A 19,268-nucleotide genomic window follows, 5' to 3' on the forward strand; every position below is an offset into this window, starting at 1 on the left:
CTCCCTGTTCTAGAAAAAGACACAATTGCTTAGTTTGTGATGGAGTTTTGTGTGGTTGGGAATAGGTGAACATATCATTTAGTTTCTAGTTATCAGTATACATTTTAAAGAGGTTATGGTAAGCAAATTAATCTGTTCAGTATTAACACTAATGTCAATGATAATAAAACAGAATATTTAATAAAATAGAGGCTTGCATTTTACAGATTATGAGTTCATTACATACCTTTTGTGAGATCTGAGACAAATTAGCATCTCATAGGATCAATTTCCTTGTAGGCAAATTAGCAAATGAATTTTTCAGGAAGATGAGATATATTTGCAACATAGGATGCACTGAATATGTATTATATTGCATATTCTGCCAAAATGATGATTTTCTAAAAATTTCCAATCTGAATTTAATTAACTTCATTCTACTGTTACAAGGCAATGTTTTCTAGTAATATCTACTGCAAACAATGAAACATTTTTGTTATGAGTGAAATAAGCCAATTATGATTATCTCAGGGTCAAAAAAACCAAAAAGGGGCACGTGGAGTAGTCAGGTGCTTAATTTTCTTTTTAAAAGACATGTATTGAGATAAAACACATTCAATATCAAGTAAATTTTGGAGTTAATGGATTTTGGATTAATCTTTGTTACACTAATGAACTAATCATAATTCATTTGGGGCCACATGAAGTAAAATAGGATATGAAAAGAAAAATGAAAATAACAAACATGAAAACCTTTAAACCTAATAGTTATCAAAGAAATGCAGAGTGAAACATTGTCATATAATTTTCCAAACAAATTAATAAAATCAAAAACTTACATTGCTAATAAGGATATACTCTCATAACTTGCCAGAGGAAATATAAATTATAGCAATCTCTTGGAAAAAATAAGTCATAAGCCTTAAATGTTCTGTATCTATTTACCTGGTATTTTTTCTCTTAATGGTTTATACTGAGGAAATCATGCTAAGTAGAGAACATCTAACAGCATTATTGATGATAGAGCATTATTGATGATAGTGGGGGAAAAACAAATAATAAAAGAGGGGGATTTGTAAATAAACTTTAAATATTAATTGGTGCCCTGAATATCTTCCGATTGTCCTCCCAGAACCACTGGATCTCAGTTTCTTTCCCCTTTGGTTTCTGCCTCAGAAGTTATCTATACAGATGACTTAGGTTCTGTTCCATTTGGCTGCCAGTTAGTTTCAGCTAAAGTGAATCTCCTGGATGACTGAAGAGAGGGAGTAAAGAGGTTTTGGGAATATCTATTCTTCCATCCCTATCTATCCCTGTGGAGTTACCCCAGGTTGCCACAACTCCTAGCTGAAGGTCACATTGGATTCACACAACCATCACTGCTCTCTGCCCTTGACCTGCAAGCATAGCCACTAAGCCTTGGTTTACTGTCCCTTATGAACTCCTGTCCATTGTCCATATATTTGTAAATAGTTTTTCATTAAAATGTTATCAAATTAGTCAACATCAGTTTCCTATTAGGATTAAAAATAAAAATGTTTATAAAAGACAATTCTTCAAAAATGTTTAAACTATATTTTTAAGTGATCAAGGAGTCCAGATGTTTATGTCACACTAACAAAACTGTTTGAAATGCATCTAAAATTGTAAGAAAATAATACAAATGTTAAAATTCTTGGATTTGCTTAGCAGCCTTCCAGGTGACCTTTATTCTTTCTTCTTGAGTATTCCCTAACACTCTACAATGAACATGTATTGCATACATATACATGTATATACATATATATACATATATATATATGTATGTGTGTGAGTGTATATATATATATATATATATATATATATATACATATACATACACACATGTGTGTGTGTGTACATATGTATGTATATACACACACATTACTTTTTGAATGAAAAACCCTTCATTAAAATGCTCAGTGACTTGAGAGGAGGTATAAATATGTAAAACTTTAGTTATTTCAAAAATCCTTTATCTCATATTATTACCATTTTCTCTTTCTTCTTTTTACATTTTCATCTTTTCTTTCTCCTTAATTTAGCATATATGATTGTCTCCTTCTTCCCATCTCATCTCATGTTCTCATCTCTCTTTACTTCTCTTCTACTTTCTTTTCTTTCCCTTTCTTCTTCCCAATTTTCTGTTTTCAATTTCTTCTCTTTTAAGATCACATCTTAACATTTCTTCCTCTTCACACTATTTTGCCAAAAAACTATGTATTGTTTTTGGAATTTATGAAAAAAAAATGCTACCAACTCTTAATATTTTCAAAATGGCTTTATTTCCTATATTTTTTTCCTTACAATATTTCTTTGTTTAAAATAGAATTGACTTTTTTTGCCCCATGCCTAAATGAATGGCCTTTTTATTTAGAAGTAAAAAATTTCTCAACTGCCCTGTACTCATGTATTTAGTTTATATGTAATTAGGTTTATTTTTTCCATTGATATTTGATAATAAAGAGAAATCATTAGTATATAACACTCATTGGTGCCTCTGGCTGTATCTATTGATTTATTCATTCGTCAATTAGCCATGTTAATAAACCACTTGTCATTTATTTAAAAAATAGCCAACAAGATGATCTGCTAGAGGTATAAAAGTAAAAATTTAATAGGATTTATTCTTTAAAAACTGTCCTCCTTGTAGTTAGCAAATATCAGGTGACACTGGCTTCCTCTAAATACAAAACAAATGGTTTTATCCACAATTAAGTGCATTTTTATGACTATTCTTAGATTATAGATGCTGAATCTTTGATTAAGGTATATAGAGTTTAAGCATACACATTTTAATTTTTATAACTGAATATTTGGTATAGCTGCCTTGAAAATATCCTATTTGAATATCTGGAATTTCTTACATTTTAGTGATAGAAGAAACCTCTGAGAACATCTAATTTCCCAAATTTGTATTGTAGAGGATGGCACTTATTTACAAGAGATGTGGTTTGATGTGCCTGCAATCACACACAGAATTCAAAGGACAGCGCAGGAAACAAAGTTAGATGGTTCTAATTTCCTCTGATAGAAGTGGACACAATTTCAAGGAAGCAAGTCAGCAGAAAGGCAAAGAATGTGAATGTACAAAGATGAAGGGATGAAAATATTCAAACTTGCAAGATAAAAGTTGTTCCATGTGGCTGGAAAGAAACATTTAAGTTACAAGCAAAGATATATGTATGGGTGATTGGGGGCAAGCTGGAGCCAGGTCATAAGTGTCTTATGTTTCATTCTAAGGAGTTTAGATTTAACAAAGTATCAACGATAGGGGCGCCTGGGTGGCTCAGTCTGTTAAGCATCCAACTTCGGCTCAGGTCACCATCTCATGGTTCGTGGGTTCAAGCCCTGCATCAGGCTCTGTACTGACAGCTCAGAGCCTGAAGCCTGTTTCAGATTCTGTGTCTCCCTCTTTCTCTCTGCCCCTCCCCCACTCATGCTCTGTTTCCCTCTGTCTCAAAAATAAACATTAAAAAAAATTTAAAGTATCAATGATAAACCACCGACAATAAAAAAAAAAAAATAAATTTGGGGGCGCCTGGGTGGCGCAGTCGGTTAAGCGTCCGACTTCAGCCAGGTCACGATCTCGCGGTCCGTGAGTTCGAGCCCCGCGTCAGGCTCTGGGCTGATGGCTCGGAGCCTGGAGCCTGTTTCCGATTCTGTGTCTCCCTCTCTCTCTGCCCCTCCCCCGTTCATGCTCTGTCTCTCTCTGTCCCAAAAATAAATAAATAAAAAATAAATAAATAAATAAATAAATAAATTTGTATTCTGGCCATGGAGTCACTGAACTAAAAGTAGAAAAAGCCTCTTGCAAGGGGAAAAAAAAAAAAAGAAAGGAAAAGAGAAAAACTGGATAAAATAAATAATACTTTTCAAGCATCTGACAATAGTCAGGATAGGACTCTGATCCCTAGAAGAAGGGAAATTAGTGAGATTAATGTAATCACCCTGGCTTTCTGGCTGGAATCTTTTTCTGAATCTCAGTGCAATGAAGAACAATCCAAGAAGAGTACAGTGGTATCTCAGAGTCATACTAAAGACAGAGATTGGAGTTCATAAAGGTTGAAGCTTTGGGAATGTTGAGAAGATGGGCAAATACAATGGATAGGAAGAGGCAAATGGGGACAAAACAAAACAAAACAGAAATCTTAATAGGGCTGTGGAGGATCATCTGAAGTCCACTGCAGAAAACACCTAGCTGGGCAGACGTAGGAAGATGCTTTGTGAGCTTGGGAGAAGCCAGAGCTCAAAAAGTGTGGGGATATGATAAAAGTTCCAATCAGGCAACATACCAGAATGTTCTCCTAGGAGACAGCCCACAAGAGTCATGCCTTAGTAGTAGAGCAGCACTAGCCGCATAGCAGAGGTCAACCAAACCCACACTAAAAAAGATATTTTTCAGAGCCTTGAAATGATTACGCTGAACTGCAAATAGCTTAAACATATGCCAGAACAAAGTCCAACAGTTTCCAAAAGAACAAAATCCAAAGCACTGTAAATATCATAATGGTCAGAATCCAATAAAACACTACTGGCTTTGTGAGGAAGCTAGAAAATGTGATGCATAACTGGGAAAAAAGCTAGTAAATAGAAACAGACTCAGAAATGACAGGGAGGGAACCTTCTGACAAATACAGTAAACCAGCTATTACATATATGATTTTGAAAATCAAGCAAAGGTTGAATACAATGTGAATATAAATAGGATATTTTCAAAGGAACTTTATGAACTTAAAATATCTGCAATAAAAACTTCACTGGAAAATACTGAAAGTAAATTAGACACTACAAAAAAATCAGCAAAATTAAAACATTATCAAGAGAAACTTCCAAACACAAAAAGAACAAGAATGGAAGACATGAACAGAGCCTAAGCTAACGTAGGTCATGATCTGTATCTATGATATTTTTAACTGGAGTCAAAAGGAGAGGCATGCAATAAAACATATGATGAAATAATGGTCAAATCCAAATAAGATGAAAAGTATAAAATAGCTCAACAAGCCTCAAGCAGGATGTATCCCAATAGAAAAGGTTATTTAAAAAACAAAACAACCTTACATCATCAAAATTAGAAGGACATATTAAATCCACACATTACATACATGGTAGCGAAGCCAAGAATTAATGCAAATGTCTCACCAGGGGGAAAAAAATAGAGCAGTCTTTAAAATGATGATGGAAGAATTCCAGAGAAGGTGGCAGAATAGGACAACCCCAAGCACATCTTGTCCCAGGGATACAACTAGGTAACACTCACATCAGTGTACATAACCCAGAAAATGCCAAGAAGACTAGCAGAACACAGTCCACAACTAAGGGGACTCTGGCACTGTCTGCGGGAGGGAGGGATGCTGCCATGGCACAGAGGGGAGTGAAGCAGACTGTCACATTGGGGAGCCCACATGGGGAAAACAAATCCTCATGACATTTGGCTTCAAAAACCAGAGGGGCTGAACTTCACCAGTTTTTACAACCAACAGTACTCAAAATGTAAAATTTGAAAACTGAGTGCACTCAGGGATCGCCTAGGTGGCTCAGTTGGTTAAACTTTGGACTCATGTTTTAGGCTCAGGTCATGATCTCATGGTTCTTGAGTTCAAGCCCCACCTCAGCCTTCACACTGACAGCGGGAAGCCTGCTTGGGATTCTCTCTCTGCCCCTCCTCTGCTCATGTGCTCGCTCTCTCTCTCAGTAAATAAACTTAAAAAAATTTAAAAAAAATGAGTGGACTCAGCTCTGGGAGAATGCTGAGAATGCTGAGAGCAAGAGGAAACTGAGTCCCCACCCTTAAAGAGACAGCACAAGAAACAGTCCACAGAGACACAGCATAGAGGCAGCATACAGAAGGGAGATTTCTTCACTAATCAATCTCATGAGTGTGCTGGAGTGGCAGGGATCCTTGAGAGACTTCAGAAACAAAGAAGCTGGTGGGCACCATTTCCTGCCCCCACCTCCCAGCATAAACACATGACCACTTACAGGAACCAGCAGGGTCCAGACACTTGCTATTTGCTAACACTGCACATCCTGCACACCTCCATACCCTGCACTTCGGATCTGCCCCCTCCAGCCAGGCTGGCCTTAGTCCTAGAAAATGCAGATCCCCTCCCCCATGCACTTTGTGGATCCTTGCCCATGGCAGAGCCAACCCCTCCAACATGCTCTCGGCCAGAACCCATCCAAAAGGTGCCACAAGTCTGGCAGTGTGCAAGGAGCCCTGACAAGGGCCAACAGACCTCCAAAGTAACTCAAGTCCCAGGAACCGGGGAAGATAACCACATACACTACTCCAGCTGTGACCCCAGTAGTGGGCAGGAGACAGAGCGCTGGTCTGACTGAAGGCCCCACCCACCAAGAAAAAGCTTCTCAGGGGACAAACAGGTAAAACATTCTGCAGTCTGGTTTGACTGTATCTGTGGTAAACACCTGGTCTAACACAACTCAAGCCCAAGGCAGCCCAAGACTCCCCGCTAACACAAAAGGACCAAGCATTGCCTACAAAAGACAAAGAGAGGCATTGCAGAGGACTGGACTGGTGGAAAAAGTGGCAAGGCACACACAGCACATGTAGGAATCACACCCGAAGTGCCGGTTCTGCGGAACAGGGGACACTGCACTGAAGGGCGCTACAGGGCCTCGTCTTTGTAAGGCACTACTTTCAAGAGTATGATAACAATATACTCCATGGTGAAAAACTGAGAGCATTTCCCCTAAGGTCAGGAAAAACACAGGGACATCTCACTTTTATTAAACATGATAGTGGAAGTCCAAGCAGCAGCAATCAGACAACAAAAGAAATGAAAAACATCCAATTGGTGAGTAAGAAGTATAAAATGTTCACTATTTGCAGATGATATGATACTATATATAGAAAACTCTAAAGAATCCACCAAAAAACTAATGGAATAGATGAATTCGGTAAGGTTGCGGGATACAAAATCAGTATATAGAAATCTGTTGCATTTCTATTCACTAATAATAAAGCAGCAAAGAGAATTTAAACAATCCCATTTACATTTGCACCAAAAACAAGAAAATACCTAGGAATGAAATGAACCAAGGAAGTGAAACATCTATACTCTGAAAACCATAAAACATTGATGAAAGAAGTTGAAGAGGACACAAAGAAATGGAAACATATTTCATGATCATGTACTGAAAGAACAAATATTGTTAAAATGACCATACTGCCCAAAGGATCTATAGATTTAATGAAATATCTATCAAAATATGAACAGCATTTTCCAAAGAAATAGAATAATCCTAAAATTTGTATGAAACCACAAAAGACCCCTAACAGTCAAAGCAATCTTGAAAAAGCAACAGTTGGAGGTATCATGATTTCAGACCTCAAGTTATAGTACAGGCTGTAGTGGTAGTAGCAGTAGTATAGTAATAATATAGAGTATTTTATATATATACACACACACACACCACATATATATAGTATATACATACTGTATGTATAATATACACATACTGTATAATAATTACATACTGGAATATAGTATATGTTCTGTTCCATTGATCTAAGTGTCTATTTTGTGCCAGAACTATATGTATATATGTATATATATGTAAATATATGCACACTATATATGTATTATATACACAGTACTATATGTGATATTATTACTACATATATACTATATATACTATGTACTATATATACGTATACTATATATGCAGTACTATATATTATGTATATACTGTAATATACATTACTGTATTACTATACTATATATAGTTATATACTATACTGTAATACATATTACTACCTATATATTATGTATATACAGTACTATATATAATATAGTACTAGTATATATGCTAGTATAGTATAGTATAGTATAATATACATAATACTGTATATACTGTAATACATATTACTATACTATATGTGTAGTATCGACTATATAGTATATATTGATATATAGTTTATATATATAGTATATATGTATAGTATATATATAATATATATACTATGTATATTATATATAGTACTATATGTACATAGTATATATGTAGTAATTATATAAACATATATATAGCACTGTGTATATATAATATAGTATAATACATAATGTAGTGTGTACATATATACATATAATACTAGCACAAAATACACATGCAGAATAGAAAGACCAGAAGTAAACTGACAATTATAGGGTCAATTAATCTTCAATGAAAGAGGCAAGAAAGTGCATTGGGGTAAAGACAGTCTCTTCAACAAATGTTGGGAAAACTGGACAGCTGCGTGCAAAAGAATGAATCTGGACCATTTTTTTACACCATACACAAAAATAAACACAAAATAAGGACCTAAATGTAAGACATGAAATCATAAAAATCCTGGAATAGAGCACAGGCAGCAGTAATTTTTCTTACATCAGCTGTAGCAATAATCTTCTAGATAGTTCTCCTAAGGCAAGGGAAATAAAAGCAAAAATGAACTATTGGAACTACATCAAAATCAAAAGCTTCTGCACAGTGAAGGAAATAATGAACAAAACTAAAAGATATCCTACAGAATGGGAGAAGATATTTTTGAAACAACATATCCAATAAAGGGTTAGCATCCAAAATATATAAATAATTGATACAACTCAACACCCCTAAAATAAATAATCAACTTAAAAACTGGACAGAAGACATGAACAAACATTTCTCCAAAGATATACAGATGACCAACAGACACATGAAAAGATGCTCAATATCACTCATTATCAGGGAAATGCAAATCAAAACCACAATGAAGTATCACTTCACTCTTATCAGAATGGTTAAAATCAACACCACAGGAAACAACAATGTTGGCAATAAAGAGAGAAAATGGAATCCTCGTGCACTATCCGTGGGAATGCAAACTGGTACAGCCACTGTGAAAAGTAGTATGGAAGTTCCTTAAAAAGTTAAAAATATTAAGTACCATACAATCCAGTAATCACACTACTGGATATTTACCCAAAGAATACAAAAACACTAATTCGAAAGGCAATATGTACCCTTATGTTTATTGCAGCATCACTTATAATAGCCAAATTATGGAAGCAGCCCAAGTGTTCACTGATAGTTGAATGGATAAAGAAGATGTGAGATACACACACACACACACACACACACACACACACACACACACACACACAGGAATATTGTTCAGCCATAAAAAAAAAATACAATCTTGCCATTTGCAACGACATGGGTGTATCTACAGAGTATAATGCTAAGTGAAACAAATCAGAGAAAGACTAATACCATATTATTTCACTCATATATGGAGTTTAAGAAAGAAAACAAATGAACGAAAGGGAAAAAAAAAAGAGAAACCAAAAATCAGAGTTTAACTACAGACCAGTTTACTCTGGTAAACATGGCTACCAGAGGTGGGGGGTGGGGGATGGGTGAAATAAGTGAAGGAGATTAACAATACACTTATGATGAGCACTGAGTAATGTATAGAACTGTTGAATCACAGGGTGCCTGGGTGGCTGAGTTGGTTAAGCGTCCAACTTCAGCTGAGGTTGTGATCTCACAGTTCGTGGGTTTGAGCCCTGCATTGGGCTCTGTGCTAGCAGCTCAGAGTTTGGAGCCTGCTTTAGATTTTGTCTCCTTCTCTCTGTGCCCCTTCCCTGCTCTCACCTGACAATGTGACAAGAAATTTTGGCTCTAAATTCTTGCTTTGTAAAGAAGGAAATCAATTATCTAAGCTTCTGCCTTAAGTAGGTAGAAAAAGAAGATCAAATTACATTGAAGGGATGAATAATAAAAAGTGGAAATAAATGGTAAAGTAAATGGACTAGCAGTAGAGAAAATATACGGAAGTAAAGATTGTTTTAAAGATCAATAAAATTGATAAAGTTCTGTACAGTCACCAAAGAAAATGTACATTCTCATCATCCATTTTCATTAACGAAATACATAATGTTAAAACAGATCCTACACACATTAGAATGATAGTAATAGAATATTATAAGTAATCTTAAGGCAGTAAACTTCATATTTTAGATGAAATGGGTCTAAACAGGCAGGGTAAGTGCAATATAAAAATATCTCATTATCTACTAAAAAAATTCTTCCCACAAAGAAAATTCCAGTTACCTTCACTGGTGCATTCTGTGCAATATTCAACACATTTATACCAAGCTTACACAAAATCTCAGAAAATATAAGGCCAGCATTCCAAATTCCAAATCCAGCATAAACATTATAAGGACAAATAATAATAAAAACAAGGAAGGAAAAAAGGGAGGGAGGGAGGAAGGAAGACCTTTTTAATGAATATAGATGCAAAATTTGCTAACTAAATACCAGCAAGTAAAATCTACCAGTTTGTAAAAGAATATTGTGAGTACATTGGGTTTACCTGAAGAATCCATGATTGCTATAATATTCAATAATCAATCAATGTAATTCACCTTATTTTATTGTTAATGCTGAGGATTAGAAGAAAAAATCTGATAAATATGAAAACCAGTAATAATAAATTAATAATAGAAAGAATAGAAATTCCTTCATAAGATGAATTGGAATCTACAAAAATCCTACAACTGACATCATACTTAATATTCAAAGACTGATTGCTTTCCCCCAATATTGGGGAAGAATGTCCACTCTCACCCCTCTATGCATCACTGTATTATTTAGCCAATGAAATGAGGGAAGAAAAGAAATATAAGTAGAAAACTATCTTTCTTTGCTGAAGATATACCTGTAACAAACCAAACAAAAATATGGAATTGAGACACTTTCACAAAACTTTTAGCAATGAGTGAATTTTTCATGGTTACAGTTATAATACACAAAAATCAACTGTTTTATGAAATACAATGCAATGCAAAATTTGAAAATAGTTCAAAACATTTAAAGTAACAAGAAATCTGACAATATCCAATAATAAATCTAATAAAAATGTGAAAGTCCCCTAAAATGAAAAAAAAAAAAAAACAATCATTGCTGGGAGATCTTAAAGGCTCAGTGGATATACATACATACTTATGAATTAAAGGGCTCACTATGTGAAATCTCTCCAATAAATTTATAGATTTAATGTATCAATAAAAATTCCAACAAGTTGCTGATGTTCAAATTCCAAAAAGTTGCTGATGTTCTTTTCATGGTTTGTCAACTTGTTTTTTGATTTTTTATTTTTTACATTGTCTATATGCCATAGTCTCATATTCACTAATTGTTTCTTCTACAGTATCTACTATGCTACTAATCCCACCTACTATTTTTTTCATTTTAGATCTTATAGTTTTTATGAATATCAGATTTTACTGTTTTTAATCTTTAGAATTCTAATTTGTGTCTAATTTTTAAATTTCATTCATATATCCCCTTAAGATCCTCATGCCTATTTTTTTTTCACCTTAACACAAGCGATAGAATTATATTCTCTATTTTAATGTTATTTTCAATCCATTATATCATTTGTATTACTTCTAGGTTATTTTTATTGACTGGATTTTTTATTCATCATGGGTAATATTTTCCTGATATTTCTAATAATTTTATATTTTATTTTATTTACTATATTTATTTATATATTATATTTTATTTACTATGCCTGGGCATAGTAAACATCATTTCATTGGGTCCTAGATAACTTTGAATTCTTTTAAATATTCTTAAGCAGAGTAGGACCATGATCAGATTTGCATTTTGAAGATGTAAATGTTAATTCCAAGAATAGGGCATGTGGACAAAATTTCACTGAAATAAGAAAGGTCAGTTAGAAAACTTGTAGAAATCTACAAGGAGAAGAATTTTAAAGAGTTTAATCAGTGCCTCACACAGTGCTTAGCAAATGACAATCACTGAATGATTATTTGTTGTGCTGCACTTATTCCTGATCAATACATAGTAGTTATTTAAATTAACTTTTTTGATTTATAGAGTATTTTATATTGGAAAGCAATTCTATGCTGAAGGAAGCTATCCTGAAGAAGAAGATAGTGAAGTCAGAAATTAAAATGCTTCATATTGATGACTATGGTAAAGTTTTGTGCATGCTATGTTATTTAACAACAATTTTCTATGAATCATAGTTTTACATGTAAATGACTCTCCATCTTTAATATTTTGCTCTTTCTTTAAAAGAACTTCCTTTACAGTTGTCCTTTCCCAAAGATTTTACGGACCGAAACCAGTATGCTCTTCTGTTAATAATGTAAGTATTTCATTTGTTTTTGAAATGAAGGAATATAAAGGCTTTAAAATTTTTCATATGCCTCACACGACAGCATTCTAATTAAAAAACAAAAGAAGTCCTATGTGTGTAGTTAACTGGGGCAGCTGTCAGTGGTATGGATTTGTCAAGGACACCACCATTAAATAATATGCAGGGATGTGTAATTTGTTTGTACTTCTTACCTCTGAAATTGAATTCGATGTTACTACTGGGAATAGTGACACATATGGTTTGGTTTATGATATCTGTTTAGCAATTACTCAAGCCCTATGTTCACTTTTTCATTTTGTTTGTTTTCATATATAATATTGGTCTATTGTTTTCCTTCTTTGTGATATTTTTGTCATATCAAAGTTATGCTGGGTTCATAAAAGCCATTTTTTTTGTTATTGGAAGACTGCTTAATATGAGATGTACTCTCTTGACAAATTTTAAGCACACAGTAAAGTATTGTTAACCATAGGCACAGTGTTGCGTAGCACATCTCTAGAACTGACTCATCTTCAATGACTGAAACTTTATACCTACTGAATAGCAACTCCCCATTTCCCCTCCCCTGGAAAACACCATTCTACTCTCTGCCTCTAGGAGTTTGATTATTTTAGATGCCTCATGAGAGTGGAATCATGAAGTATTTGACTTTTTGGCTTATTTCACTTAGGTCCTTAATGTCCTTAAGGTGCATCTATGTTGTCATAGTTAGGACCTATGCTCTTTATCAGTTGCTTATGCAACATTGAGGAAACATTTTCTTCCATTGCTGAAACCACAATGCTTATACTTGTGTCACTCCTGCCAGTTTTCCTTCCTGGCTTCATGGCCAGCAGGAAGCACCCACCATGCTCAGAAAACCTTTTAGGTTTTTTCCAACTTGGAATTGAATTCATTCATACTTTCTGTGAGATCATACTTTCACATATAGCATTAGGCACAGAGGCCCATAACATGTAATGGTTGATTAAACTGATATAGATGTAGCATTTCATTCTCAAGAGTTATTATTTTCCTTATTAAGAAACCAGCTAGAATATTGCTATGACAATGCTTAAAATGGTCTGTAATTATATCAGAGCCTTAATAGGAAAAGAGAAATGAAAATAACGTTACTTGTTGACTACTTAATACAGAGGGTAAGTATTCAGTCTGTGAAATCAAACCTCCTGGCTTCAAGTTCCAGTTTTGTCATGTATTAGCTGTGTCCTTGAGCAAGTTACTTAACCTCATATAAGACTCAGTTTCTCCAAATATAAAACAAGCATTAAAGTACAGCCTACCTGTTATGTCTGCTTTTTAGATTAAATGAAATACAACATGTAAAGTGTCATGCACATATGATTGTTTTAATTATTTTGATTACAGTTCATTATTTGTATACAGATTGCATCGACTTTATTTAGATTCTTTAATAAATAGAAACAAGTTGTCACTTAATTTTAAGCAGCTAAACACAGAAAATATTATACTTAATATTTTCCCACACTCCAGTATCTATTCCTAATGTTAATGCCTTGACCTCATCTAGTTTGTCATGCCCATCTGGTTCTCCTTTGTCCCTAATAACCAGAAGGCCCTGAAAGTTCTTGGTGGCTTGCTGAGAAGGTTGTTATTTGCTCTTTTATAGGTCTCTTCTCTTTCACTACCTGTTTTCAATCCCTAATTGAATTATATGTGTGATTTATTGAAAATAAATTTTTAAGGCATTAAAATATTTGAAAGGCATTAAATATTTTAAGGCATTAAAATATATGAACATATTTAAGGCATTAAAATGAAACAAAAAAGAAAAAAATCTTAACCCTGTCTTCTGTCTCAGTCATATCTCCAAATCCAGAATAATGTCACACATAGGGGGGAGAAAGTAGACAGAAGTTACAGATTCTCTGTGTAGCCTTGAGTCAGAGAAACTAATGGGCTCGTTTTGGTATCCAATATGAGGTTTAGTCTGAGTGACTTTTTGTTTTTAAGAAGAAATTAGTTTGTAAGAGATTAGCACAAGACAATTTCTGTTGTTAAAAAGAGATAATCATATTTTTTTTTAGAGGCAGGATAGTACAATAAAGTTACTGATTTAAGAGTCAGGTAGCCTGGGTTCAAATCTCAGCTCAAAGATTTACCAATACATTGCTTATGTTTTCTAAGCTTCAGCTTCCTTATAAATAAAAGTTGGAGATGATAACTTGGGATAATTTATAGAGACACGTCACCATAGTGTTTGGTGGAGGATAAACACTTGCGTGTCGTGTTTAATAAATTGAAACCACAAATGTAGTTATTTTTGGTACTAGTAATTTTAATATTTAAAATTATCAGCTTCCACAGATCCACCCCTTCAGACAGTGTCTCTCAGTCTGGGTGCTGCAGGGCCCTGCCTACAGAAAAATGGCAGCACTCAAAGGTTACTAGCCCCCGCCCTCCCTGTGGGTGCTGCAGCCCTGGCAGCGTGAAAGTGGCCCCTACAATAGTCAGCACCATTCCACTGTGACTCATGCCCGAGAGAGGGAAAGATAAAACACACACACCAGTCAGAGACATAGCAGTGGGCCAGAGGCAGACAACTAGTCTGACTGCATGCCCCACCCGCCAATGAAATCTTCTCAGAGGGCAACCAGGGAAAGTGTCCTGCAGTTTGGTGCTAATGTCTTTGGCAAATGCCTGGTCTGACTCAACTCAAGTCCAAGGCATTCCCAGACTGGTCCACTGACACTACAAGGGAGTAAACACTGCCCACAACAAGCAAAGAAAGCTATTGCAGATGACTGGGCTGAAGGAAAGAGCAGCTCAGCCACAACAGCAGGGTTCACACATCACACAGAGAAGACCTTGCACCAGGTTCTGGTGAACAGCAGACACTATACAGCAGGACACTAAGACCCTCTTCTTCATACGGACATTACTTGCAAGTGCAGATGTGGCTGTCTCCCTTCACACAGAAAAACCTACACAGAAAGTTATACAAAATGAGGAAACAGGAATATGTCCCAAATAAAAGAATAAGAAAAAATTACAGCAAGAGACCAAAGCAAAATGGAGATAAGTAATACATCTCATAGAGAATTTAAAGTAATGATGATAAAGATACTCATCAGACTTGAGAAAAGAGTAGAGAACATTAGTGGGACACTTAATGAGGTAAAAAAAAAAGAACCGATTATGGATAAGGAATACACTAAACTAATTTAAAAATATGCTAGATGTAATAAATAGTAGACTAGATGAAGCAGGATTGGATCAGTGACCTGAAGGACAGAGTAATAGAAAGTAACCAAGCTGAGCAGATGAGTGTGTGTGTGTGTGTGTGTGTGTGTGTGTGTGTGTATTTTTTTTCAAAAATGAAACTAGACTTAGAGAACTCAACAACACCATCAAATGTAATAATATTTGCTTTATATGGATCACAGAAGGAGAAGAGAAAGAAAAGGAGAGAAAATTTCAAGAAATAATAGCTGTAAACCTCCCAAATCTGGAGAAAGAAACAGAAATCCAGATCTACTAGGCACAGAGATCCCCCCAAAAAATCAACCCAAGAAGTCCACACCCAGATACATAGTAATTAAGTTGGGAAAAGTAGTGATAGAGAATTTTAAAAGCAGCAAAAGAAAAGATAGCAGTTACATAAAAAGGAAACATCAAAAGGCTGATAGCTGATTTTTTAGTAGAAATCTGGCAAGCCAAAGGGAGTGGCATGATGTATTCCAAGTGGGGAAAGAGAAAAATCTGCAGCCAAGAATATTCTATCCAGCAAGAAAGGAATAGGAGAGAGAAAGAGTTTTCCAAACGAAAGTTAAAGGAATTCATGACCACTAAACCAGTCCTACAAGAAATGTTATAAGGGACTCATTGAGTGGAAAGGAAAGACCATGAGCTAGAGTAAGGAAAGTAGGAAGCACAAAAGCAGTAAAAATAAGTATATTTATAAAAATAAGTCAAGGAACTCACAGGGATGAGGATAAAAGGATGTAAAGTATGATACCATACACCTAAAATGTGCTCAGGGTAGACAGCTACATACAGAGATGTTATATACAAATCAAACGGTAACCACAAATAAAAAACCAGTGATATGCCAAAAAAAATAGAGAAAGGAATCCAAGTATATCACTAAAGAAAACCGAGTTATCATGAGAGAAGAAAGCAAGGGAAGAAAGGAACAGAGAACTATAAATAACCATAAATAATAATAATAATAATAATAATAATAATAATAATAGATACCTTCCTATCAGTAATTATGTTGAATGTAAATGGATTAAATGCTCCAATCAAAAGACAGAGGGTGAAAAATGAATGAAATAACAAGACCTATCTATATTCAGCATACAAGAGACTCATTTCAGACCTAAAGATACATGCAAGTTGAGAGTGAAGGGATGGGGAAGCATTTGTCATGCAAATGGATGTGAATAGAAAGGGTAGCAATACTTGTATTGGACAAATAGACTTTAAAACAAAGACTAGCAGAAGACAGAGAAGAGCACTATATTATCATTCAGGGGACAATCCAACAAGAGGATATAACAATTACAACTATTTATGTACTGAGGGGTGCCTGAGGTCTCAGTAAGTTAAGTCACTCTTGATTGGGCTTAGGTCATGATCTCACTATTGTGAGACACTGTGGAGCCTGCTTAAAATTCTTTCCCACACTCTGCCCCTCTCCTGCTAGCACATTTACTCTTTCTCTCATAAAATTTATAAGTAAATAAACATGCATCCAATATGGGAGCACCCAAATACAGCAGTTAATAACAAACATAAAGGAAGTAATCAAAAGTGATACAATAGTAGCAGACTTTAACACCCCACTTACATCAATGGACAGATCATCCAAACAGAGTATCAACAAGGAAACACTGGCTTTGAATGACACATTGGATCAGATAAATCTAATAGATACATTCAGAACATTCCATCCTAAAAAAGCAGAATATACATTCAAGTGCACATGGAATGTTCTCCAGAACAGATAGTAGGCCACAAAATAAGTCTGAACAGATTCAAACAGATTGAAGTCATACCATGTTTCTTTTCTGACCACATATCTATGAAACTATAAATCAACCCCCAGAAAAATTCTTGAAAGAACACAAATACATTGATGCTAAATAAGATGCTACCAAGAAATCAAAGAAAAACATACATGGAGATAAATAAAAAAGAAAACACAAGGATCCAAAATCTTGGGATACAGAGAAAGTCCCTCAAAATACAAGAAAAATATTAAACAACCTAACCTTACACCTAAAGGAGCTAGAAAAAGAACAAACAAAACCCCAAACCAGTAGAAGGAAGGAACTCAGGTTAGAGCAGATCAATGAAACTAGGAGCTGATTCCTTGAAAAGACCAAACAATTCTGAAGCACATTTAGCCATATTCATTAAAAAAGAGAGAGACTTAAATAAACAAAACCAGAAAGTAAGGAGGATAAATTACAACTGATACCACAGAAATACAGAGGATTATAAGAATATTATGAAGAATTACATGGCAACAAATTGGACAACCTAGAAGAAATGGGCACATTCCTAGAAACATATAACCTAAACCAAAACTGAAGCAGAAAGCAAGAGAAATTTGAACAGACCAATTACTACCAATGAAATTGAATCAGTAATTAAAGAATTCTCAGCAAACAAAAATCCAAGACCAGATGGGTTAGCAGGGGAATTCTACTAAACATTTAAGGAACAGTTAATACCTTTTCTCCTCAAATTATTCCAAAATAAAAGAGGAAGGAAAATTTACAGACTTATTCTATGAGGCCTGCATTACCCTGATACCAAAACCGGATAAAATAAAGAGAGAGGAAGAGAGAGAGCAAGAGAGAACTACAGGCCAATATCTGTGATGAAAACAGATGCAAAAATCTGCAACAAAATACCAGCAAATTGAATCTAACAATATATTAAAGAAGTCATTCATCAAAATCAAATGGGATTTATTCCCAGGATGCAAGAGTGGTTCAACATTTGCAAATCCATCAATATGATACATCACATCGATAAGACAAAGGATAAAAACCATATGATCATTTTAATAGATGCAGAAAAAGACATTTGGCAAAGTAAACCATCCATTAATGATACTAACCCTCAGAAAAATAGGTTTAGAGGGAATATACCTCAACATAATAAAGGCCATATATGAAATACTCACAGCTAACATTATGGTCAATGGTGAAAAACTGAGAGCTTTCTCCCTAAAATCAGGAACAAGACAAGGATGTCCACTCTTTCCACTTTTATTCAACATAGTACTGAAAATCCTAGTCATAGTAATCAGACAAGAGAAACCAATAAAAAACATCCAATTTGGTAAAGAAGTAAAACTTTCAGTATTTGCAATGACATGGTATTATATATAGAAACCCAAAAGACTCCACTAAAAATTACTAGAACTGATAAATGAATTCAGTGAGGTTGCTAAATACAAAATCAATGTACAGAAATCAGTTGCATTTCTATACACTAATAATGAAGCAAAAGAATTAGAAATTTAAAAAAGCATTCCTAGTTACAATTACACCAAAAATAATAAAATCCTTAGGAAAAACTTAAATCAAGAAAGTGAAAGAGCTGTGCGCTGAAAAATATAAAACATTGGTGTCAGAAATAGAAGATAACACAAATAGAAAGATATTCCATGCTCATGGATTAAAAGAACAAATATTGTTAAAATATCTTTACTACCTAAAGCAGTCTACCGATTTAATGAAATCTCCATTGAAATACCATTAGTATTTTTCACAAAACTAGAATGAGTAATCCTAAAACTTATGTGGAACTACAAAAGACCATGAATAACCAAAACAGTCTTGAAAAAGCAAAGCAAAGCAAAGCAAAGCAAAGCAAAGCAAAGCTGGAGGCATCACAATTCCAGACCTCAAGTTATATTACAAAGTTGTAGTAATCAAAACAGTATGGTAATGGCACAAAAGACTGATCAATGGCATAGAAAACACACAGATAAACACACACCTATATGGTCAATTAATCTTCAACAAAGCAGGAAAGAATATCCAAAGGGAAAAAGACAGTCTCTTCAACAAATGGTATTGGGAAACTGGACAGCTTACAT

The 19,268-nt window shown here is 34.6% G+C and overlaps 1 protein-coding gene and 1 long non-coding RNA gene across 4 annotated transcripts in view; one reads left to right on the forward strand and one right to left on the reverse strand.

Annotated features, from left to right (window-relative positions):
• Positions 1-19,268, forward strand: part of DPP10 (dipeptidyl peptidase like 10) — a 650,645-nt gene that overhangs the window by 594,895 nt on the left and 36,482 nt on the right. For both annotated transcript variants that reach the window (XM_058715478.1, XM_058715477.1), the window contains exons 18-19: positions 11,899-11,997; positions 12,103-12,172. In XM_058715478.1, coding sequence (XP_058571461.1) covers positions 11,899-11,997; positions 12,103-12,172 — 169 coding nt within the window. The remainder of the gene's footprint in view (positions 1-11,898; positions 11,998-12,102; positions 12,173-19,268) is intronic.
• Positions 1-19,268, reverse strand: part of LOC131503800 (uncharacterized) — a 129,543-nt gene that overhangs the window by 1,489 nt on the left and 108,786 nt on the right. The gene's annotated exons all lie outside the window — the stretch shown is intronic.

Source organism: Neofelis nebulosa, chromosome 2, assembly GCF_028018385.1.
Source record: "Neofelis nebulosa isolate mNeoNeb1 chromosome 2, mNeoNeb1.pri, whole genome shotgun sequence".
NCBI lineage: Eukaryota > Metazoa > Chordata > Mammalia > Carnivora > Felidae > Neofelis > Neofelis nebulosa.